We start from the raw sequence: 24985 nt of genomic DNA on the forward strand, positions 1-24985 counted from the left end.
ATGCAGGTGGAAATGGGGGAAATGCCTTTAACGATCAGGAGGCTACAATTGATGATGACATATTGGGTCAATCTTCAGGGGCATTATGATGACCAGCCTGCTAAAAGTATAACAAAAGATTGTGGGGAACATCATGAATCTAATTTCCAAGGTTCATTCATTCATTCATTATCTGTAGCCGCTTTATCCTGTTCTACAGGGTCGCAGGCGAGCTGGATCCTATCCCAGCTGACTACGGGTGAAAGGCGGGGTTCACCCTGGACAAGTCGCCAGGTCATCACAGGGCTGACACATAGACACAGACAACCATTCACACTCACATTCACACCTACGCTCAATTTAGAGTCACCAGTTAACCTAACCTGCATGTCTTTGGACTGTGGGGGAAACCGGAGCACCCGGAGGAAACCCACGCGGACACGGGGAGAACATGCAAACTCCACACAGAAAGGCCCTCGCCGGCCCCGGGGCTCGAACCCAGGACCTTCTTGCTGTGAGGCGACAGCGCTAACCACTACACCACCGTGCCGCCCATTTCCAAGGTTTTGGATGGATAAGTGATGCTAAAGCAGAGAGTACTGGTCTACATCAGCTACAGTACGGCCCAACACTCCCATTATCACCAGTCCCACCATGGTTATTCCCAAAAGAAATCAAAGGATATATCATTGAGGGAAACTGAACAAAATTATTTGGATTTTTATTTTTCTAATCATACATGTATATTTACAGATGGTTCTAAAGACCCCCCAAAAGGGTGTGCTGGATCAGCAGTGCATATCCCAAGGAAAGGAGTGAGTGTTAAGAAAAGAGTGACCAAGAATGTGATGCTGTATACAACAGAATTGGTGGCAATATTATTGGCCCTGGAATGGGTTAATGAAAATGCAAAAAACAAAACTGTAATAATCTCAGATAGTTACTCAGCACTGGAAAGTATTCAATCAGGTAAATCATTTGGAACAGATATAATCAATGAAATCTTTATGACTTTGCTTAAAATAGATTCCAAGGGCTTTACAACTCATTTTTTGGGTACCTGGGCATGCTGGCGTGGAGGGAAATGAACAGGTTGATAAGCCGGCTAAGCAAACACTAAATAATATAGAAATAGAATTGTGAATCCCAGTCAGTAAGGCAAAGGCTCAGATTTACATCAAGTCCTCCACAAAGTCAGTCTGGCAGGAGGATTGGGATGGAAATGAAACAGAAAGGCATCTACTGTATAGAACACTGAAAAACAGGTGAATGGTGGAAGGATATGGGACAGGAGTCGGAGAGAAGAAACCATGATCACCCCATTAAGAACTGGACATAAAGGACTTAACTATTCTCTGAACAAAACAGACAAACACCCAACCGGAAACTGAACCCTGTGACCATCCGGAATCAGCAGAGCTGGCAATACTTCACTGTAAGAAATATGAACGTGAGAGAAATGAGCTTTATACATCTCTCAGAATGATTAATCATCATCATTTCACTTTGCCTGGTTTATTAGGCAGAGCACTGAGTCAGATGTGTTACTACATGATCACATTTCTGAAAGAGTCAAAAATAACTCCAAGAATCTCAGTGGGTCCCCCCCCGCACACCTGTTCCACACTCCAGCCCGGTAGGTGGCACTAAAGCACCTTTAAGTTGGTTTGCTCACCGCCATCAAACCTTAAAGAAGAAGAATTTCATGAACCAAAGACAGAACTGAGCCCGGGGTTTTCGTGCCCTGAGAGACGGGCTGAGAGCCCGGGGTTTTCGTGCCCTGAGAGACGGGCTGAGAGCCCGGGGTTTTCGGGCTCGCCGGTTCATCTTTAAAAAATAACCCGAGCTGGTAGAAATGTAGTTTATGAGCTCGTTTATGAGGCTTGCAGGAGATGTTAATATAGAAGAGAACACACAGTTTAAGGCCGCTTTACATCACCTCACTGAAAATGGAAGGTGGTTTTAGGAAAATTTAAATTATATATATATTATTTATAGCCTTGCACTGTATTTATTTTATTAATTTATTTTACAAGTTTTATATTACTTGTATTTATATTGATGTGATGCTTTTAAATACGCTTTATCAATTAATAAAGTAGAACTCCCTGCTAATGCTGAGCTGAAGCAGGGGATTATGGGACGTGTAGTTTTTCCCACTGTAATATTATTTAATGGGTTTTTCAATACTGCTACGACATTAAACACAATAATAATAATAATAATAATAATAATAATGATAACTGGGCTTGAAGAATCAGAAACCATGGCTGACAGGGGAAGTCCACAGGCTCCTGAGGGCTCGGAACACCGCCTTCAGAGCTGGGGATGAGGTGGGCCTGAGGACAGCTAGAGCCAACCTGTCTCGAGGCATCAGGGTGGCCAGTATTCAAAGTACATTGCTGACTATTTCAATGACAGCAGAGGCACCAGGAACCTGTGTTGGGGGATTCAGACCATCACAGATTACAAGCCCTCGCCACAGACCTGTGACAACTCCACGTCTCTGCTGAATCAGTTGAATGACTTCTTCGCTCGCTTTGAGGCAGACAATAGCACCACAGCACAGAAGACCCCACCACCTCCCGGCAACCAGGTGCTGATGCTGCCCCCAGACAGCGTGAGGAGAGCTCTCAGGATGGCAAATGTACAGAAAGCCCTGGGTCCTGATAACATTCCTGGTCGTGTCCTGAGAGACTGTGCCGAGGAGCTCACAGATGTCTTTACAGACATCTTCAACTTCTCGTTGAGCCAGGCTGTTGTCCCCATGTGCTTCAAAGCCACCACCATCATCCTGGTCCTGAAGAAGCCGTCTCCCTCCTGCTTCAATGACTACCGCCCTGTCGCACTCACTCCCATCCTCATGAAGTGCTTCGAGCGGCTAGTCATGCGGCATATCAAGTCTGCCCTCCCCCCTGGACCCTTTCCAGTTTGCATATCAGTCCAACCATTCGACCGATGACGCCATCTCCACTCCCCTCCACTCTGCCCTCACCCACCTGGAGACAAAAGACTCGTATGTCAGAATGCTGTTCATAGACTTCAGCTCAGCACTCAACACAATCATTCCTCAGCAGCTCATTCATAAACTGGACCAGCTGGGACTCAACACCTCCCTGTGCAACTGGCTGCTGGACTTCCTGACGGGGAGACCACAGGCTGTACGGGTCAGCAGCAACTCCTCCAGCACCATCACATTGAACACGGGGGCCCCCAAGGATGTGTGCTGAGCCCCCTCCTCTTCACTCTGCTGACCCACAACTGCACACCAACATCCAGCTCTAATCTCTTCATTAAGTTTGCGGATGACACGACTGTGGTGGGTCTCATCAACAATGGTGATGAGACAATCTACAGGAGTGAGGTGAGCCGCTTGGCCATGTGGTGCAAGGACAACAATCTCCGCCTGAACGTGGAGAAGATGAAGGAGATTGTTGTGGACTTCAGGAGAGTGCACACCCAGCATGCTCCACTATCTATCGACGGTGCTGCAGTGGAGAGGGTGAGCAGCACCAAGTTTCTGGGTGTGCACATCTCTGAAGACCTGTCCTGGAGCAACAACACCGCATCACTGGCCAAAAAAGCCCAACAGCGTCTGTACTTCCTCCGCAAACTGAGGAGAGCAAGAGCCCCGGCCCCCATCATGCACACTTTCTACAGAGGCACCGTCGAGAACATCCTGAGCAGCTGCATCACCGTGTGGTACGGCGCCTGCACCGTGTCCTGCTGCAAGACTCTGCAGCGCATCGTGAGAGCAGCTGAGAGGATCATTGGTGTCTCTCTCCCTTCTCTAATGGATATTTATAACTCCCGCCTCACCCGCAAAGCCATCAGGATTGCAGGTGACCCCACCCACCCATCTCACAGCCTCTTCAGCCTGCTGCTGTCGGGGAGGAGACTGCGGAGTCTCCGGGCCAAAACCAGCAGGCTCAAGAACAGTTTCTTTCACCAGGCGGTCAGGAGGCTCAACTCCCTCCCTGTTCTGCCCCTCCTCCCCCCTCTGCCCCCCCACCCCCCTGCCCCCCCTTCAGCATCTGACATCATGCCACCCTCACAGTCCCCCCCCCAACACACACACTCATCGTTCATTAACACACTGAACTCAGGGACTGAACATCTCACTTTACCTCGCTCATTTGCACTATTCCGCACTACCTCACCTTAACAGCTGCTAGTTTGTTTATTCTGCTTATTTCATGTTTACCTGCTTTACCTCAACTGCCCTTGACTGTTTGTTTGCTCCAATTTACGTGTTTGAGTGTTTAGTCTGTCTAGTTCCTATCTAGAGTGTTTATACTGTTTATATTGTTTGTTTTTTCAATTATTCTATTTGTATTTACTGCATTGCCTGTTTGCACCGTGGGTCAGAGAGGACTGATATTTCATCTGTGCTGGATGTCGAGCATGTAGAGCATATTTGACAGTAAAGTTGACCTGAAGAAGAGGATTATTATGGGATGTGTAGTTTTTTAAACGTTACTATCTGCTGAAGCTCGAAACGGTGATAATGATGATGAAGTCTGGTATGCGGAGGATAAGACAGGAGTAGTTGTGACAGAGGGCTGGGTTATAATAAGGAAGTCGATGTACACAATAAATAAGTAAACAGAAATGCTGATTTATTGAGTTGTATTAAATTACCGGGATTCGCTTCCGGGTTGGAAGATGACGTCACATGCCGTACGGATTGATGTCAGGAGTTTAGGCGTCGCTGTGGTGATAAACCCGGGAGGGGCGGGGCGAGCGGGAGAGGCGGGGCGGGGCGAGCGGGAGAGGCGGGGCGAGGCTCTGCAGGATCAGGTTCGGAGGGATCAGACTCGGAGGATCAGACTCGGAGGGCTCGGGCTCGGGTTCGGAGGGATCGGGCTCGGCGGGTTCGGCGCTGGTTAACCCGTCAGTGCGGCTGTGCGCGATGGAGACCCGGAAGCGGCCGCGGGAGGAGCCGCAGTGTGAAGCGGACTGTCTGAGAACTCCACACAAACCCACTGAAACCTGGCAACCCGGGGATTTCCAGCTCTGGGACACCAGGGAAACCTGCTCCTACCTCCGGCACCACGGACTCGGGCAGTGGGAGCGCGAGTTCAGGGGTAACTCATCACTGCGCTCCGCCGCAAACTGCACCAGCTTCATGCGCTTAAACAAAAAAAAAAAGTTCCATCATAGTTACTTTTATGCATACCCGTTTTCCGACACATGTTCCACCCATGTTCGAATATTCATTCGACAATGACGCTCCTGATTGGCTGTTGCGGTTGCTGTTGCAGAGCGGGAAACTTCCTAACCAATCCTAGCGCGTATGGGCGGAGTCTGCCGTAAAACGGATATGGGAAAAAATTCAACGTGTTATTTTATAGAAGTATTAACATTCGCTATGATATATTTATTATAATAAACTATAGTATACAAATAATATTACAATACATATGTACAATATATTTTATAATAAAAATTGATTTATTATAACATTTAATACTGTAATATTAAAGATCACGTGACGTTTAATAATAATACTATTGGTGGTATATTACATTATTAATATTGCCATATATAATTTAACACTGAATGATGTGCAATTATACTGTTTTTATATTAGGATGGTGAAATCTGTTGAATAATGTTTAGAGATGTGATCAGTGAGATTTCTCTCCTCCTCACTGCGACCTTTTAGCTGCTGTGTTTTTACTCATCTCATCTCATCTCATTATCTGTAGCCGCTTTATCCTGTTCTACAGGGTCGCAGGCGAGCTGGATCCTATCCCAGCTGAATACGGGCGAAAGGCGGGGTACACCCTGGACAAGTCGCCAGGTCATCACAGGGCTGACACATAGACACAGACAACCATTCACACTCACATTCACACCTACGCTCAATTTAGAGTCACCAGTTAACCTAACCTGCATGTCTTTGGACTGTGGGGGAAACCGGAGCACCCGGAGGAAACCCACACGGACACGGGGAGAACATGCAAACTCCACACAGAAAGGCCCTCGCCGGCCACGGGGCTCGAACCCAGAACCTTCTTGCTGTGAGGCGACAGCGCTAACCACTACACCACCGTGCCGCCCGTGTTTTTACTCATCCAGTGAAATGGAAGTCATTAACAAAGTTTATCATAAAGTTTATCATATAGGTATAGTGATGATCATTAAAGCAGAATGATCAATAAATGTGAAATGATAAAACAGGAAGTGATCTGCACAGATAAGGAGATGAATATAGACTCAGATTGCTGGATTATACTTTACTGTAAAAGAGGATTGATGAGATATCAGACGGACAGACGGACACTGCTCTCATTCACGCTTCATTAGGAACGTGTATAGACAGTGTGACCGGTTTGTTCTGCTCCTGCACATCACATATTTTGTCTGGTGTGTGTGTGTGTCCTTCATCTGAAGGCTGATAAACTATGAAACAGAAACGTCTCTGTGCTGAGAATGTGATTATTTCACAATTATTCCCTGAAGGTGAAGTGAATATTAGTGAATAATAATGGAGTTGAGATCGAGGTTATTATTCACTGATATTCAGAGTCTGAGGTGGATAATTGTGCACGTGTGTGTGTTTTTACTATATATATATATAATATATATATATATTAGGGCTGTCGAAGTTAACACAGTAATAACGCATTAACGCGATCACAATTTATCACAATAAAAAAAAAATAGTGCCGTTAACGCAAATTCTAATTTGGCCCTGCGAGTCACCCGTAGTTCCTGTTGAGGCTTGTCGTGCGCTGCCTCAATAAGAGTACGTGTGAGTGATGGAGAAAGGTCTGTTAAACAGGAAGTTTCATTTCAAAAGTAGAGTGTGATTGAGCATAGACATATAAACATAGACGCCACCTTCTGCGTAGAATCATACGTCATCCTTGCCGCCATATTGGATGTGGCAAAGTGGAGATTCTTCAACCGTCTTGGTGTCTAGACAGTAGCTGAGAATAAAGATGCCTCATTCATGTGCTGCGTTTAAGGCCAAGTTTACATTAGACCGTATCTGTCTCGTTTTCTTCGCGGATGCACTGTCCGTTTACATTAAACCGCCTGGAAACGCCGGGAAACGGGAATCCACCAGCGTCCACGTATTCAATCCAGATCGTGTCAGCTCCGGTGCTGTGTAAACATTGAGATACGTGGATACGCTGTGCTGAGCTCTAGCTGGCGTCGTCATTGGACAACGTCACTGTGACATCCACCTTCCTGATTCGCTGGCGTTGGTCATGTGACGCGACTGCTGAAAAACGGCGCGGACTTCCGCCTTGTATCACCTTTCATTAAAGAGTATAAAAGTATGAAAATACTGCAAATACTGATGCAAATACTGCCCATTGTGTAGTTATGATTGTCTTTAGGCTTGCCATCCTTCCACTTGCAAGTGGTAAGTGACTTGCGCACAGCGGCTCAGTCCCGAATCACTGCTCGTGCGCTTCACTCGCGCGCTCTGTGAGCTGCGTAGGGCACTCGCTGTTCAGTGCGGAGTGATTTGGAGCGCAGCCGCTGAGGAGGAAGCGATGAGCTGCACTGACACGTTTCTCAACTTACGTGCCGAATTAGTCATGTGATTAGCGTATCCGTGTATTGGCGTTACTGTGTGCACGCGAATCGTTTTTAAAAACGTTAATCTGATGATCCGCTGATACGGTCTAATGTAAACCCCACCTAACTGTACCAACAGGTTTACCGTCCAAACGAGATCACATGGGATTACCTTTCACAGGTGAGACTGGAAAAATACTTTTCATTGTATTTGGTCATTATAATGTAATTTTACGAACAGATTTTCCTGACTTTGTGGCTAATATGAAGTCTCGCGCATAATAGCCGCTCGGTGAAACCTGTCTCCAAACAACGAAGTATTTCCTTCGTAACTACACTGATAACACTTTGTGTTTTTGTCGAACATTGGAGCTTTATATTCATTCTGAAGGTTTATTGTTATTAATATTGAATAAAAAGTAACTGGGATATATCATTGTTAATTATCATTCAAATTTTCGGTAAATTATTTTAATTTGCATCTTATACGGATTTTATAAGGGAAGTACGGATTTTGGAGGTTGGTTATACAGGTTTGATTGACCAAAGGTTGACATGTATGTTTATAACCATCACATTAAAAGTTATATATGTTGTTTTGATGCCTGTTTGTTTCCCAGATATATACGTGTGTGTGTTAATGGGTGAATAAAAGGCATGGAGTTAAATATTATTGTAGAAAGGGGCTTTATGAAGTTCAGTCCATTTACTTGCATTGGTTTACGGGGAAGATTTGCCACATCCAATATGGCGGACACTCTGACGTATCCCAGCAACGGGCCACCAGCTCAGTGCGGCGTCTATGTTTATATGTCTGTGGTGATTGAGTTGGTTTTGGTCTGCACTTATACTTTTGTACAGTGAGATGTCAGTATGCTGTAGCACTGTGATACGACACTAAATGTCTTTACTGAAGTCCAACTGCAGTTTATTTTTGTTTGCACAGCACTGTGAGTCCTATAGGCTGTGACTGAATACAACCCCAGCACAACTGAAGTTTTATTTCATTTTTATTTTCTTTTGTCACGTCTGAACTGAGGTACAGTAGTCTGTGACTGCATGTTTTGTATTTGAGACTGCAGCTCCCTGATCCATCACACAATCCAGTTCTGTGTTTTGTGTGTTCAGTACTGCCGAGTGTGTGAGTGAATAAACTCCCTTAACATTTTCTCTTCCCAGCAGTTTAACAAGTACTTTTAGCATAAAGTGTGTTCACCATTTTAATTGTAACATTTCACTTTAAAAGCCTCATTCATTTACATAGATTTAAAAAAATGCTATTAATCGTGATTAACTATATGAAATTCTGAGATTAATCGCGATTTAATTTTTTTTAATCGTTTGACAGCCCTAATATGTATGTGCAATATAAAGTGCAATATCTTTCCTGCTCCCCCCCACACACTCTTACCCTAACCCCCCTCCCCCCTTCCTCTCTTCCCCATATCTTATTCTTTTATATTTGTATATGTAAATACTTAATTTATTTTAATTTATCTAGAAGTTTTCTCTATTTCTTTTCTCTGTTTATCTGTAATGATGCTGCTGGAGTCTTAATTTCCCTGAGGGAACCCGCCCAAAGGGATCAATAAAGTTTTATCTAATCTAATCTGATGGCGACGTTTTCGTCAGCAAACTAAGTAGTGAATCCTCACAGATGGGTTTGGGAATACTTCCTGAAGCTCGGGGAACCTTCACTGAGTCTGATTTGAGCACAGTCAGCACACACACATGAGTACAGTGTTTTCACCGAGACTTTGTGAAGTATTGTCAGGTCCGAGGCGGGTCTAAGTGCAGGAAGAGTGTTTATGAGCAGGCGTGATTATTTACCAAAAGAAACCATGAGGTCGAAGTAACAAAACACAAATGAGAGCAAAACAGAAAGTAAAGTCATAAACACGTCATGTGCCCCTTTTCCACCAAAGCAGTTCCAGGGCTGGTTCGGGGCCAGTGCTTAGTTTGGAACCGGGTTTTCTGTTTCCACTGACAAAGAACTGGCTCTGGGGCCAGAAAAACCGGTTCCAGGCTAGCACCAACTCTCTGCTGGGCCAGAGGAAAGAACCGCTTACGTCAGCGGGGGGGGGCGGAGTTGTTAAGACCAACAACAATAACAAGACCGCAAAAGATCGCCATTTTTAAGCGACGAGAAGCCGCAGCTGTACAAACGCTAAGTCATCCATTATTATTATTGTTGTTGTTGTTGCTGCTGCTTCCGTGTTGTTTTTGCTTCGATATTCGCGCCAAGGTTTATGCAAACCTAGCGACGTAACTGACGTATACAGCGACGTAATGACGTATACAGCACTGTAATGACGTATACAGCAACGTAACTGATGTATACAGCGACGTAATGACATGTCTCCCCTTAGCACCGCGAGCTATGGAAAAGCAAACTGGTTCTCAGCTGGCTCGCAAGTTGAACGAGTTGTGAACCAGCACCAGCACTGGCCCCGAATCAGCCCTGGAACTGATTTGGTGGAAAAGGGCTAATGGTGATCAGACTACCCAAAGCCTCTGTGAGAACGGCACTCGTGTGTGTGCTGATTGCGCTCAAATCAGCATCGGGTGTTTCCCAGAACAACTGGGTCCTGCGAGTGGGCGTGGCCGCTCAAGCAGTCAAATGTTTGCCTGCTGTGTGACCACAGCTTTTAGCTCGCCTGTACATCGCCATGCACTGCCACTAAAACGCTTCATTTTCATCAATAACCATCGCAAAACATCGCGAGCTGGAGTGTGACTGTAGCTTTTAGGAACAGAATTTTCTTTCATCTGTAATTCTTCACAGCGACGAAGCGATTAGCCGCCATTTTGTCGAGTCACTCAAGTCACACAATTTTCTATAATCACCTCTGAATTTACACTAAAGCCTGATATTTAAATAATATCGGCTGGTGTTGAGTGGTCTATCAGAGATATTCCATTCAGCGAGCACGATACTGAATAAGTCAAAGACGAAGAGCTGAATGGAATATCTCTGATAGACAATGAAGAAAAATAAAAATATATTTTTTATTATTATTTTCCCTGTGTAATTTACTTAGTTACTTTTAAAATCAACATCAACAGCTGCACACCACGGAGCAACCTGGCAGCCAACATTCTCTCAAAATCTTACGTTTTTAACAAAGCAAACCTGGCGGCCATGTTTGTTTACAAATTGTCACAGTCACTCGTTAGCTTGGAAGTTTTACATCTCTGACGTGTCTCTTTTCCAGTTTTTTGATGTCCATTGGTCTGTTTCTCTTTTGTAAATATGTGTGAAGAATATCTAATGAAGTTTTAGGAGCCTTTCGGGTGTTCGGCGCATCTTTGGTTTCAGTTTTCAGTTTGTTTATTTAGTGCTTAATTATAGCAGTAGCACTGGATTAGCCTCGTCTTCTCTCTTTCCTGGCCGACAAAGAAATGACTCTGCACATACACAGCAGAAAAGTTTGGTCATTGGATATTCGCATGAGCTCTGAGGTGTGAGGTCGCGTTGTCTTGACAGTGTACAATATTCTAACAGTGCTGCACGCTCGTCCTGTGTTGGGGAGAGCGGCGTGATACACGGAGGATAAGCGATATGGTTACACACAATATTGCATGCCATCAATAAACCCACTAGAAGCAAACCGAGCACGTTTTTATTCCATGGAAAACGTGTCCTGTGTGTGTAATAACCTTTATAGTGCTGCCATATCACCGCCTCCTGACCTTTACAGCATTTACTCTCTCTCTCTCTCTCTCTCTCTCTCTCTCTCTCTCTGTGTGAGTGATTGGGTCTCTTGGTGTGTGTATCCACAGAACAGAAGATAACAGGAGTCGGGCTGCGCCTCCTCACTGATGTACAGTTGGAGAAGATGGGCGTAGAGTGAGTGTGTGTGAGCGCGTGTGTGTGTGTGAGCGTGTGTGTGTGTGAGCGTGTGTGTGTGAGCGTGTGTGTGTGTGAGCGTGTGTGTGTGTGAGCGTGTGTGTGTGTGTGTGGTTAGAGAATTATAAATATTGCTGCAGTGTTGTGGTAATTTTTTGATCATGTATAAGTGCTTTAGCTTCCAGCAGGAGACACTGATCTGTGGCATTAACGCTGAGATGATGACTGAGTGTAATCTCTCTCTCTCTCTCTCTCTCTCTCTCTCTCTCTCTCTCTCTCAGGCCGCTGGGCTCCAGGCTCGAGATCCTCCACTGTCTCAGTAAACTGTGGCAGAGCTCATCTCAGCACATGAAGGTGGGTTCAGATCCCCCCTCTCTCTCTCTCTCTCTCTCTCTCTCTCTCTCTCTCTCTCTGTGTGTTTTTAAAGTTCAGCTTGAACTTGAGGTTTTTTTTCCCTCTGCTGTTTCTATATTTCTAAATCAGGATCTGTTTGTTCTGCACTGATGGACTGTAAACACTTACACAGCTCTGTAAGAGCTCCGGTCAAAAATAAACCACACTCATAGCTGCCCACTGCTCCGTGTGTGTGTGTGTGGAGAGGAGGGGGGGTGTAACACCAGTGCCAGTACTGCACACAGGAGAAAGGGTGTGTGTGTGTGTGTGTGTGTGTGTGTGTGTGTGTGTGTGTGTGTGTGAGAATGAGGTGTGTGTGTGTGTGTGTGTGTGTGTGTGAGAATGAGGTGTGTGTGTGTGTGTGTGTGTGTGTGTGTGTGTGTGTGTGGAGAGGAGGGGGGGTGTAACACCAGTGCCAGTACTGCACATAGGAGAAAGGTGTGTGTGTGTGTGTGTGTGTGTGTGAGAATGAGGTGTGTGTGTGAGAGAATGATATGGTGTGTGTGTGTGTGTGTGTGTGTGTGTGTGTGTGTGTGTGTGTGAGAATGAGGTGTGTGTGTGTGAGAATGAGGTGTGTGTGTGTGTGTGTGTGTGTGTGTGTGAGAATGAGGTGTGTGTGTGTGTGTGTGAGAATGAGGTGTGTGTGTGAGAATGAGGTGTGTGTGTGTGTGTGTGTGAGAATGAGGTGTGTGTGTGTGTGTGTGTGTGTGTGTGTGTGTGTGAGAATGAGGTGTGTGTGTGTGTGTGTGTGTGAATGAGGTGTGTGTGTGTGTGTGAATGAGGTGTGTGTGTGTGTGTGTGTGTGTAGAGGAGGGGGGGTGTAACACCAGTGCCAGTACTGCACATAGGAGAAAGGTGTGTGTGTGTGTGTGTGTGTGTGTGAGAATGAGGTGTGTGTGTGAGAGAATGATATGGTGTGTGTGTGTGTGTGTGTGTGAGAATGAGGTGTGTGTGTGAGAATGAGGTGTGTGTGTGAGAATGAGGTGTGTGTGTGTGTGTGTGTGTGTGTGAGAATGAGGTGTGTGTGTGTGTGAGAGAATGAGGTGTGTGTGTGTGTGAGAGAATGAGGTGTGTGTGTGTGTGTGTGTGTGTGTGTGTGTGTGTGTGAGAATGAGGTGTGTGTGTGTGTGTGTGTGTGTGTGTGTGTGAGAATGAGGTGTGTGTGTGTGTGTGTGAATGAGGTGTGTGTGTGTGTGTGTGTGTGTGTGTGTGTGTGAGAATGAGGTGTGTGTGTGTGAGAATGAGGTGTGTGTGTGAGAATGAGGTGTGTGTGTGTGAGAATGAGGTGTGTGTGTGTGAGAATGAGGTGTGTGTGTGAGAATGAGGTGTGTGTGTGTGTGAGAGAATGAGGTGTGTGTGTGTGTGAGAATGAGGTGTGTGTGTGTGTGTGTGTGTGTGTGTGTGTGTGTGTGTGTGAGAATGAGGTGTGTGTGTGTGTGTGTGTGTGTGTGTGTGTGTGTGTGTGTGTGTGAGAATGAGGTGTGTGTGTGTGTGTGTGTGTGTGTGTGAGAATGAGGTGTGTGTGTGTGTGTGTGTGTGTGTGTGTGTGTGTGTGTGTGTGTGAGAATGAGGTGTGTGTGTGAGAGAATGATATGGTGTGTGTGTGTGTGTGTGTGTGAGAATGAGGTGTGTGTGTGAGAATGAGGTGTGTGTGTGAGAATGAGGTGTGTGTGTGTGTGAGAATGAGGTGTGTGTGTGAGAATGAGGTGTGTGTGTGTGTGAGAGAATGAGGTGTGTGTGTGTGTGAGAGAATGAGGTGTGTGTGTGTGTGTGTGTGTGTGTGTGTGTGTGTGTGTGTGTGTGTGTGTGAGAATGAGGTGTGTGTGTGTGTGTGTGTGTGTGTGTGTGAGAATGAGGTGTGTGTGTGTGTGTGTGAATGAGGTGTGTGTGTGTGTGTGTGTGTGTGTGAGAATGAGGTGTGTGTGTGAGAATGAGGTGTGTGTGTGTGAGAATGAGGTGTGTGTGTGAGAATGAGGTGTGTGTGTGTGAGAATGAGGTGTGTGTGTGTGAGAATGAGGTGTGTGTGTGAGAATGAGGTGTGTGTGTGTGTGAGAGAATGAGGTGTGTGTGTGTGTGAGAATGAGGTGTGTGTGTGTGTGTGTGTGTGTGTGTGTGTGTGTGTGTGTGTGTGTGTGTGTGAGAATGAGGTGTGTGTGTGTGTGTGTGTGTGTGTGTGTGTGTGAGAATGAGGTGTGTGTGTGTGTGTGTGTGTGTGTGTGTGTGTGTGTGAGAATGAGGTGTGTGTGTGTGTGTGTGTGTGTGTGTGTGTGAGAATGAGGTGTGTGTGTGTGTGTGTGTGTGTGTGTGTGTGTGTGTGTGTGTGTGTGTGTGTGTGAGAATGAGGTGTGTGTGTGTGTGTGTGTGTGTGTGAGAATGAGGTGTGTGTGTGAGAATGAGGTGTGTGTGTGTGTGTGTATGAGAGAGAGGTAGAAGAAAGCTGATTGGTGGTAGTTGTTGTCAGTAATAAAGAACTGAACAGTAATAATAACGGTTCTGCTTTCGCTCAGGTGTTCAACGATCCAATTCACGGCCACATTGAGCTCCACCCCCTGCTGGTACGCATCATCGACACGCCTCAGTTCCAACGGCTGCGGCACATCAAACAGCTGGGAGCCACGTACATGGTGTTTCCTGGAGCCGCACACAACCGCTTCGAACACTGCATAGGGTGTGTGTGTGTGTGTGTGTGTGTGCGTAGTTAAACCAGTTAAGCTGGGATTAATTTGTTTAATCAGCTAAAGACGGAGGAGCAACGTACCGCTGAACCCAACTCTATAAACGATTCATTAGTCAAAGAATGTAATGATTGAGTGTAACGCTGAGGACCTGGGTGAGAAAGTTCCTCATGAGAAGCTCCGGCTCTGTAGCTGCCTGAACATTCAAATATTCCCTCATATTCAAATAAATCACTTCCTGTTTGGGCTTTTAGAGGAAGATAATCCGCAACAAGGTGGCATCATGCACCCGGGTGCAAAGCATCGTCATGGCCACCATCCTGAGTGTGATCATCATGGTGTTAAAACTGGTGTTTTTGTGTGTTTTGTGTCTCAGTGTTGGATATTTAGCAGGTTGTCTGGTCCAAGCTCTGAACGAGAGACAGCCTGAGCTCCTGATCACCAAACAGGACATCCTGTGTGTTCAGATCGCTGGCTTGTGCCATGACCTGGGTAATCACACACACACACACACACACACACACACACACACACACACACACACACCATAGTGCACTTCATTCCTAAACTCCTTCAGCATAAATTCTATTATAACATTTTCATAACAAATGCCGCTTTTCCACTACCAACGCGGCTGAGTCGGGCTGAGCCGTGCGGTGCTGAGCCGTGCGGTGCTGAGTCGGGCTGAGCTGTGCGGTGCTGAGTCGGGCTGAGCCGTGCGGTGCTGAGCCGTGCGGTGCTGAGTCGGGCTGAGCCGTGCGGTGCTGAGCCGTGCGGTGCTGAGTCGGGCTGAGCCGTGCGGTGCTGAGTCGGGCTGAGCCGTGCGGTGCTGAGTCGGGCTGAGCCGTGCGGTGCTGAGTTGGGCTGAGCCGTGCGGTGCTGAGTCGGGCTGAGCGGGGCTGTTGGAGTTGCATTTCGACTACAACCGCGCTGAACCGTGCTGGCTGGAAGTGGGTGGACACATTGGGTGGAGTTAGCGAAAGTGGGTGGACGTCACGTGATGTCGTTAAGCAGCGCAAACAGTGACATCAGTGATCTTTTAAGCGGTAGTCTCACGACCCGGATAGTAAACAATAAACATGGAGGACATGGAGTCGTTAGTGTTGCTGGTCTTGGTGCTGTGGCTTGTTGTCACCGACAACGCGGACAGATACTGGCAAGAGCGTATAGATGAGGCGAGGCGCATAAGGCTTCAGAAATTCTCATAATTCTTCTTCTTCTGGGTTTGCGGTGTTTACAGATCCCAGCGTGCTCGCGGGGCGTGTGTGGGCGTGTGAGGACACTCCTCCTCACCAATCAGTGCATAGGGGAGTGTCTGCTCACGCCCCCAGCCCCACTCGGCTCGCTTTGGCTCGCTTCAGCCCCACTCCAAAACCGTGCGAGTTTTGGGTGCTGAGCAGGGCTGAAGCGAGCCGAGTCGTGCTGTTTTGAGATAGTCGAAACGCGAGCCGTGTCGGGCTGAAGCGAGCTGAAAAAGGGTAGTGGAAAAGGGCCATAACTGTTACATGATGTGACAAATTAAAAGGGGAAAGAAAACGGTGCATCAGTTACATGTTGGACAAGCGCAGTCCAACCACACGAGCACAATCAGTCAGTCAGTCAGTCAGTCAGTCGGCCTCTCACACACACTTTGGGCGGGAGGGGGGCACTCAACCACACCTAACCACACTCCTCACTTCGTTCATCTCCTCACTGCAGCGGAGGAGCTCCATTCTGTGCTCTCATCCGTTTTGTATTTGGGGGCGTGGCCATGTCAGAACAGTGCCGACATAATCCAGCAAGATTTGGTGGAAAAGTAGTCGTTCAGTCCCGTCCCTGATTACATCCAGTCTCTCGAGTATGACTTAGAACTGTGATTGGATGCTGGTTGCTTTTCAGTGTGGCACAACTGCAACCCAGTGATGAAAAATGAGCTGTGGTGCGATGCAAACGTTCAGGTTCATTTTGTAAAAGTCACCATTTCACACATTCTCACTGTTCACTGCAGGGGTTTTGCTCTGTCCTGTGATTTGCTCCCCCCCCCCCAAAAAAAAAAGAGGAAGTCAGGGTGTGCCAGGAAGGATGATGATGATGATGACCTCGTGTTTGGAATAAACCTACAGTTCCTTTTTTTTAAATATGATCTGATTTTCACAAGACCTGTTTTTTGTTTTAAAGTTGTGACTCTTCCTGTTTTTAATCATGAAAATGGTTGACTGTTATCATCTCTGGCAGGTCATGGTCCTTTTTCCCACATGTTTGATGGAATGTTTATTCCAAGGGTCCGACCCAATTTCAAATGGAAAGTAAGAACCTCACCTCACCCGAGTTAGCGTTTCAAACTAATACAAAATTTAATAAAATGCGACATGGCTCATTTCTACATGTACAGTAAGTAAAACGAAGTGGTGTGTGTGTGTGTGTGTGTGTGTGTGTGTGTGTGTGTGTGTGAACCCTGTGCTCCTCTGCAGCATGAGGAGGCATCAGCACAGATGTTTGACCACCTGGTGAAGGTGAACAAGCTGGAGGACATGATGGAGCAGTACGGTCTCTCTCTCCCCAACGACCTCCTCTTCATTAAAGAGCAGATCGCCGGGCCGCGGGACTCCGTGACCTCGCCCAAAATGGTACGGCTTTGTGCCGTTTCTACTCGCTGATGTGATGGTGATTGCTGAGTGACTGATGTTTGGGTTTGATTTCCTTGTTAGTGGCCGTATAAAGGCAGGTCAGAGGAGAAATCGTTCCTGTACGAGATTGTAGCGAATAAGAGGACGGGCATCGACGTGGACAAGTGGGATTATTTTGCAAGGTGAGTTTGGATTGGGATTATTATTGTGTGGACCTTATTAAGAGGCCGCAGTACCAGTTCAGTGCAGAGACGCCTCACTGTGTCCGTGTTGTGTTTGTTGCTTAGGAAGGGGAGAGTTATAACAAAATGCCCGTCAAAAGTTTGGACACCCCTCCTAATTCAATGTCATTTTTTTTTTAAATAAAAAAAGACACTTCTTTTACATCTTAAAGTAATGACGGATGTTGTTTCTCTTTACTTAGTTGTTCAGTTCTTGACGGAGTACTGTATGGATGGAATCGGGCTGTTTACTGTATTTTTATTGTTTACTCTTTGAGCTCAAACGCATTAAGGCGGCGAGAAACTCGTCCACTAATGGCGAGACACAGCTGTTCATTGAAAAGCGTTCCAGGTGACTCCCTCATGAAGCTGCTTAAGAGAAGGACAATAGTGTACAAAGCGTCATCAAGGGAAACGCTGGATACGCTGAAGAATATAAAACAGCCAACTTGGGGGGTCTTTAAATCACAAGTCCATATATGTTCCAGATGTTATTTCATCGCTTTGATGCTTCAGTATTGTTCTACACTAGAGAATAAAAAAAAATAGAGAAAAATCTGTGAACGAGTAGAGTAGGTGTACAAACTTTTGACTGGTGCTGGGGAATTAAAATCAAGACCAAATGTGGACAGAAATCGGATGGAGGGAACCACAGGGGTCCCATGAGTCAGAATTATATACCGTATTTTTATAGCTGTAGTAATTATAGCGTTAGAGATTTACGGTACTAGAATTATAGAGATATCTGGAATATCAGAGAATTATAATGACGTCTATTCCAGACATGGAAAGTCAGGATTTTTTTGGGGGGTCAAGTCATGCAGTCGGTGAGTTGTTTGACGCATGTTTAAATTTTCGTTGCTGTTTTATGGAATGTAATATTTTCCACACAGTGTTTTTCTTTGTCAGGTTCCTTCACCGTGTTTAAGCAGCGAAAACATTTGAAGTTTTTCTCCTGAAAACGTCTGTGGACTCAAAAATAAAGCTCGTAAACTGATGAGTTTAAAATACTGTGGCTGGTTTTTGTTTGCTCAGCACAAAGGCAGTCTGTTTCCTGTTCATCATGGCTCGGGGAACTTCAGCTCTTTCATCAGTTAGCGGGCGGAGGGTTGGACAGTGGGAGCTCTGGGACCAGTCGGGTAGAAACCAGATGTTGGCGCATGACTGGACTGGTATTGCACCATTTCAGGGTGTGGGAGAGGATGGGTGATCTGACGTTTTTGTGTAGTGTGATGTCGAATTTCGACATTAAGGATTATTTGAGTTAAATCCCCAAAAGGAGCGATTTGTTGTTGTTGTGGCCAAGTGGGAAGGTGTAAGGGCCTCTGCATGCTCTTGCGACAAGGCTTTCGCAGATAGCTTTTCGCAGACAGTTGTAATTTATCGTTGAGCGGGGAGTAATAGGCGTGCGCGATGTTATTCACCGCCACAACGCAAGGGGGCGCGAAGTTGCGAAATTGCTAGGAGTAGTTGGTGGGTGTGGTTAGTGGAGTGTTTATCCTCCGGTTACTTATAATGACTAGAACTGGAGTCGTATAGATGTCCGTACTTCCTCACTTCCTCGATCAACCGCTCTTCGTGCTGCTCCATCTTCGCTCGTGTTTTTAAAAATGGCGGTCGTGAAAACAAACCAAACCGGGAAAGTAGGGAAGCGGAAGTGTGTGTACAGCGGATGTAGAGTGGACCAATCAGAGCCCTCTTGTCTGTGACGCTGTCTGCGAGGCTTCTGCGGTGGTCACAGTTTTTGGGAGGTGCGTGCAGAGCGTCTGCGAAGGGGGGGGGGGGCTACACAGACGCCATCTGCGAGGACTGCGTTGTCAGCATAAATTGGCCTTTAGTCTTGTAAACTGAAGATCATGGGTTCAATCCCCATTCATGCCTTGTAGAAGTCAGGTAATGTAAAGTTTATTCTGCTACTGGTTGCCTGGCCCCTCCTCCTCTCTGCTCCTGCCCCGCCCACTCAAGACTGCGGTCTGTCCTGGTCATTCCACCAACAGGGACCCTTCCCGCTGAGGTCCGATCTGCCGAGTCCCTGACCACCTTCAAGTGCGGACTGAAGCCTCGCCTCCTTCAGGTTGCCCCGCCCCCCCGACCAACCCACACGGTGTCCGGTCTCGCGTGCGGTTAGCTGTTTGAGTACTTTATACGGTTGGTTTGTTTCCTTGGCTGTTTGAGTTTTGTTACTTCAGCAGAATATTGCACTCGGTATTGCTGGCGCTTCTTCAGAACTTTCTTGTAGAAGTTCAGCACTTCATGTCCCTGACCTTTGCACTCGTTGTACGCAGTTGTGGATTACAGTGTCCACTAAATGTAATGTGATTATTCTCCAAACCAGAGACTGCTATCACCTGGGCATCCAGAACAACTCGGACTACCGTCGCTTCCTCAAGTTCGCTCGAGTGTGTGATGTGAAGGGCAAAAAACACATCTGCACCAGAGACAAGGTACAGTCCGTTCCCACAATGCTTTGCATTTTCATTCTAGAAAAGTGGGGGGGAACCCCATAAAGACCCGCTCTGTTTTCTTGCCAAATATTTATCAATACAAACAAAATGCCTTAAAGTTTCTAAAGCAGGTGAGTTTGCACTTCCTGAAAGTTAAGGCACTGCATGCTCAACAGTTCTGGTTGTTTGTTCAAGCTCCTGTTACCTTGAGTTTATCAGCATGGAATTGAGTTTTCAGACATTTCTCAAGCTGTGTGTGTGTGTGTGTGTGTGTGTGTGTGTGTGTGTGTGTGCGCGTGTGTGTGCGTGCCAGGGCTGAAGAGAGGGTTTTGTACTGACCTCGGGGTGGGGAAGACTGTGGTGTGTTTTTGTGTAGCTGAGCACTGAAGGCTGTGTGTGTGTGTGTGTGTGTGTGTGTGTGTGTGTGTGTGTGTCCCACAGGAAGTAGGTGATCTGTATGATATGTTTCACACACGGAACTGTCTGCATCGCCGAGCGTACCAGCACAAAGTGGGCAACATCATCGAGGTCATGTGAGTGCACTCGCCGTACTGAGCAGTGATCCCACTCGGGGTCGACCTGCTGCGCCGCACATCTGAAATACACACAGCATTCTGACACTGAGGGCGCTTTCACACCGCGAGCTCGACCGTTTGGTCCGCACCAGGCAGTGAAACTGTTACATTGTAGCATACAGACTGCGTGTGGTCTGCGCTCACACATGCACACGAACCAGATTGGTCTGAATGACATTTCGTCATCTTCCGGTGGAAATAAGCGCCAATTTGAACTTTCACAGTGGAGCGACGCGTTCACACACTGTTTGTTGCGCTGGTCCTTGCTTTTTATATCGTCAACATTACCCATTTCTGGCAAAATATCCAGTTGCGGAATGAGTCGCGGCTGCAGCTGGAGAACAATCTGCGGATATACTGGATTCGCCGAAGGCTGCTGGCTTTGAGAGATTGCTGAAGGCTCAACAGGAAGCAGAGGAACGGTGATTTCAGGCTCTGCAGCTGCAACAATAAGCTGGTAACCAGATGATTTTGCAGCTTTTTAGCACTTTGGTAAATTCTCAACATCACTCATCTGCAGTGCCCTCCTGGAACACCTCAACTCCACCCACAACCTCTAGGGTCCGACCCTCACAACCACATCACCCATCACAGTCAGATCAGCAACCACAGCCTACTGTCAGGCAACCTGTGATCCCGCCATATCCTCCCAGCTCGCCATATCCTCCCAGCTCCGCCTCGCCATATCCTCCCAGCTCCGCCTCGCCATATCCTCCCAGCTCGCCATATCCTCCCAGCTCGCCATATCCTCCCAGCTCGCCATATCCTCCCAGCTCCACCTCTCCATATCCTCCCAGCTCGCCATATCCTCCCAGCTCGCCATATCCTCCCAGCTCCACCTCTCCATATCCTCCCAGCTCGCCATATCCTCCCAGCTCGCCATATCCTCCCAGCTCCGCCTCTCCATATCCTCCCAGCTCACCATATCCTCCCAGCTCGCCATATCCTCCCAGCTCCACCTCTCCATATCCTCCCAGCTCGCCATATCCTCCCAGCTCGCCATATCCTCCCAGCTCCGCCTCTCCATATCCTCCCAGCTCGCCATATCCTCCCAGCTCGCCATATCCTCCCAGCTCCGCCTCTCCATATCCTCCCAGCTCGCCATATCCTCCCAGCTCGCCATATCCTCCCACCTCGCCATATCCTCCCAGCTCGCCATATCCTCCCAGCTCGCCATATCCTCCCAGCTCGCCATATCCTCCTAGCTCGCCATATCCTCCCAGCTCTGCCTCGCCATATCCTCCCACCTCACCATATCCTCCCACCTTGCCATATCCTCCCAGCTCGCCATATCCTCCCACCTCACCATATCCTTCCACCTTGCCATATCCTCCCAGCTTCGCCTCACCATATCCTCCCAGCTCCGCCTCTCCATATCCTCCCATCTCGCCATATCCTCCCACCTCGCCCTATTCTCCCAGCTCCACCTCTCCATATCCTCCCACCTTGCCATATCCTCCCATCTCCGCCTCGCCATATCCTCCCAGCTCCGCCTCTCCATATCCTCCCATCTTGCCATATCCTCCCACCTCGCCCTATTCTCCCAGCTCCACCTCTCCATATCCTCCCACCTTGCCATATCCTCCCAGCTTCGCCTCGCCATATCCTCCCAGCTCCGCCTCTCCATATCCTCCCATCTTGCCATATCCTCCCACCTCGCCCTATTCTCCCAGCTCCACCTCTCCATATCCTCCCACCTCGCCTTATTCTCCCAGCTCCACCTCTCCATATCCTCCCACCTTGCCATATCCTCCCATCTCCGCCTCGCCATATCCTCCCATCTCGCCATATCCTCCCACCTCGCCATATCCTCCCAGCTCCACCTCTCCGTATCCTCCCACCTCGCCATATCCTCCCAGCTCCACCTCTCCGTATCCTCCCACCTTGCCATATCCTCCCAGCTCCGCCTCTCCGTATCCTCCCACCTCGCCATATCCTCCCAGCTCCGCCTCTCCGTATCCTCCCACCTCGCCATATCCTCCCAGCTCCACCTCACCAAAAAGGCAGGGTGACTGATATTGACTACTTGCAGTCTTTTGCTTTGTGAAAACCTTTTTTTTTTGTATTTTGATTATTAATTTCATAGGTTAAAACATGTAAACGTGTGTTTGCGAGCTGTGCGCTGGTAAAACGCAACACAGCTGATCAACTAACACAGCACACTGTGGGAAAAAACACTCGCAGCCTCGCAAGCAGAGCACTGCAGAGCAGATGTGGTTTAACTGAGTGGCTTAGGAATCACCAAATGACTTACTTTAACGAATTTTATTAGTTTATTTTATGAAGATTTGTAAAATATCACTTTTATGAGGATCACAGTCAGAAAAAAATTACATAGCCTAATTATGTTAGTAGCAGCTGCATCAGAACAATATCCACGCAGCACGCAAATTAAGCTTTAGCCTATAACCTATTCATTTATGGACATAAATTGTGTTATTTTGCCTTAATAATAATAATAATAATAATAATAAACAAAAGCGGGAAAAATGACTCCCCATCCTCAACATCTGGGTCAGATGTGTGGGCCACGTCCGATGAGGCGGTAGGTGATAAAGGCCTCTGATCAGTGTGACGGTCTTCATTCTCCACCACATCCACCGGATCGACGGCTGGCTTTGTTCCCAGTATTTGGTCGACTTGGTCAAACCAGATGAATTTGTCCTTTTCTTTCACGCTACTTCCTGTTTTGAGAAGTGCGTCGCGGACTTGGATGTACTTCTGGCGAAGCTTCTTCACCTTTATCCGGCATTGCTCCGTTGACCGGTCATATCCCTTTTCCCTCAGCCGTTTGCTAAACATAGCAAAGATTTCACTGTTCTTATGGGTCGACGATAGTTGTTCATTTATGTGTTCGTCTGCCAGATGTCGATGAGGGCTTGAACTTCTGGGTTAGCCCACGGTTGGCGGTGTGCGGCATGTTTACTCCTTCCTTCCTCCCGTGATGCATTTCGAATAGTTCATTTAGACTTGATTTGGTCCGGGTTCGCGTTCGCGCCAGAGGGACCGCGCCAGAGGGACCGCGCCAGAGGGACCGCGCCAGAGGTTGACATTTAGTGCGGAATCAAGCGGACCGAGACCACCCCTTTTTGGAGGTCTCGGTCCGTTTGATTTAGTGCGCACCCGAGTGCAACTGATGCTTTCACACTGACGAAAACGAACTGAACTAAGAGCTTGTGGTTCGAATGGACTGTTTAGTGCGCACCAACTGCTGCTGGTGTGAAAGCACCCGTATACGCTTACTGGCTATTTACAGAAACTGAGTAAAGGAATCAGATTTGATGGCTGCAGTTGTGAGATGGATGTGAGCCCCCCTTTTCTTCCCCCCCTTTTCCTCCTCCCCATAAAAAGGGGAGTGAGTGTGTGTGTGTGTGTGTGTGTGTGTGTGCCGCCGCCCCCAAATACATTTTCGATGTGATCAATAAGTGTTTTCTAGTTTGAAAATGAATAAAGTAATGGATCAAAAAACACACACACACACACACACACACACAGACACACACACACACAGACACACACACACACAGAGCTTTACTACATGTCTATAAACGCAAATCTGCTGATAACGGTCCCTGTATGTCCAGACTTTGCCTTATTACAGAAACTTACGATGCTGCTGATTAGACATTTCTTTCCTTTTATTATCTCATCCGTCCATGAGGTCGATGATCTGTTGCCGTGGCGTCGTCCATCGTCCACAATTCAGTTAAATCGTATCTCCTCCGTCAGTTCTCCACGGATTTCAGTTCCAGTCGTTTTGTTTGAAAGGCCTCATCACTCCGCACAGAACTCGGTTGTTTTGTCTAATTTTTGCTAACAAGTTTCTAATTGGGCCAGAATAATGAATTTTCCAGGCTTTTCACTCGAATTGTATTTCCTCTCATTTCTCATCCAAATTCAGTTCTGATGGATGTTTTGGGTCGATCTTCTCTTGAGGAATAAAACGTGGTCCTTTTGTTGATGTTCCTGTAGTAAGCAGTTTGTTGTGGAGGTTGGTCCTCTCACATCGTCACAGTTCGGTTCTGTTTGATGTTTTGATGGCAGGACAGATGTGAGGCTACGCCCTTGACATTCTGCTCATTTTCCAAGTTTTTTTTTTTAATTTTTTAAACAATATCTTATCACTCTGTCTTTTGTTCCTTTGTTTGTTTGTGCCATTTACAAATCAGAAACGAGCAGAAGATTTTAGAAGTATTTAGGTTTAGAAATATTTCTTTAGAAAGTTGAATATTGGAGATCCTGCACTATTTCAGTCCATATTTAAATGTAAGCAGATTTTTTTTTTTTGACCATGATGTTGACCACGTGAGCTGCTTTGTACAGAAGGTCTGATTTTCCTCATGTCTAATCTCTCTTCCATTGAAGCACGTGTTCAGACAGGGATCTGAAATGGATTATTAGATTTTGCACAAACTTGTGGCGCCCATGTCCGCTCGCGTGCACGCGGTCATTAAAGTACCAAATATGAAGAAACTCTGAACTTCATTAAAATGTTTCAAAGATTCAACTTTTCACTCAAGTGTCCAGTAATATAATTTCTAATAAAAAAAAAAAAAGTATTGCATTAAACTAGGAAATAATCAAATGAAAGCGTTTTCACTTGTGTTCTCAGACTTCTGGGGGGGAGACACACTTTCCTCCAAAAGTATTGGAATGCCTGATGAATATGAACTGATGGATCACAATTTCAGCTTTCATTTCAT

General features: G+C 46.8%; 1 protein-coding gene across 1 annotated transcript in view; it reads left to right on the forward strand.

Moving 5' to 3' along the window:
- Positions 1–4750: 4750 nt before the first annotated feature.
- samhd1 (SAM domain and HD domain 1) overlaps positions 4751–24985 on the forward strand; it is a 33478-nt gene continuing 13243 nt past the window's right edge. The window contains exons 1-10 of the mRNA XM_060938614.1: positions 4751–5066; positions 11302–11368; positions 11650–11722; positions 14269–14429; positions 14813–14928; positions 16651–16721; positions 16887–17042; positions 17124–17224; positions 19599–19707; positions 20149–20240. Coding sequence (XP_060794597.1) covers positions 4892–5066; positions 11302–11368; positions 11650–11722; positions 14269–14429; positions 14813–14928; positions 16651–16721; positions 16887–17042; positions 17124–17224; positions 19599–19707; positions 20149–20240 — 1121 coding nt within the window. The 5' untranslated portion in view covers positions 4751–4891. The remainder of the gene's footprint in view (positions 5067–11301; positions 11369–11649; positions 11723–14268; positions 14430–14812; positions 14929–16650; positions 16722–16886; positions 17043–17123; positions 17225–19598; positions 19708–20148; positions 20241–24985) is intronic.

The sequence above is a fragment of the Neoarius graeffei genome, chromosome 13 (assembly GCF_027579695.1).
Source record: "Neoarius graeffei isolate fNeoGra1 chromosome 13, fNeoGra1.pri, whole genome shotgun sequence".
In the NCBI taxonomy this organism is placed as follows: Eukaryota; Metazoa; Chordata; class Actinopteri; order Siluriformes; family Ariidae; genus Neoarius; species Neoarius graeffei.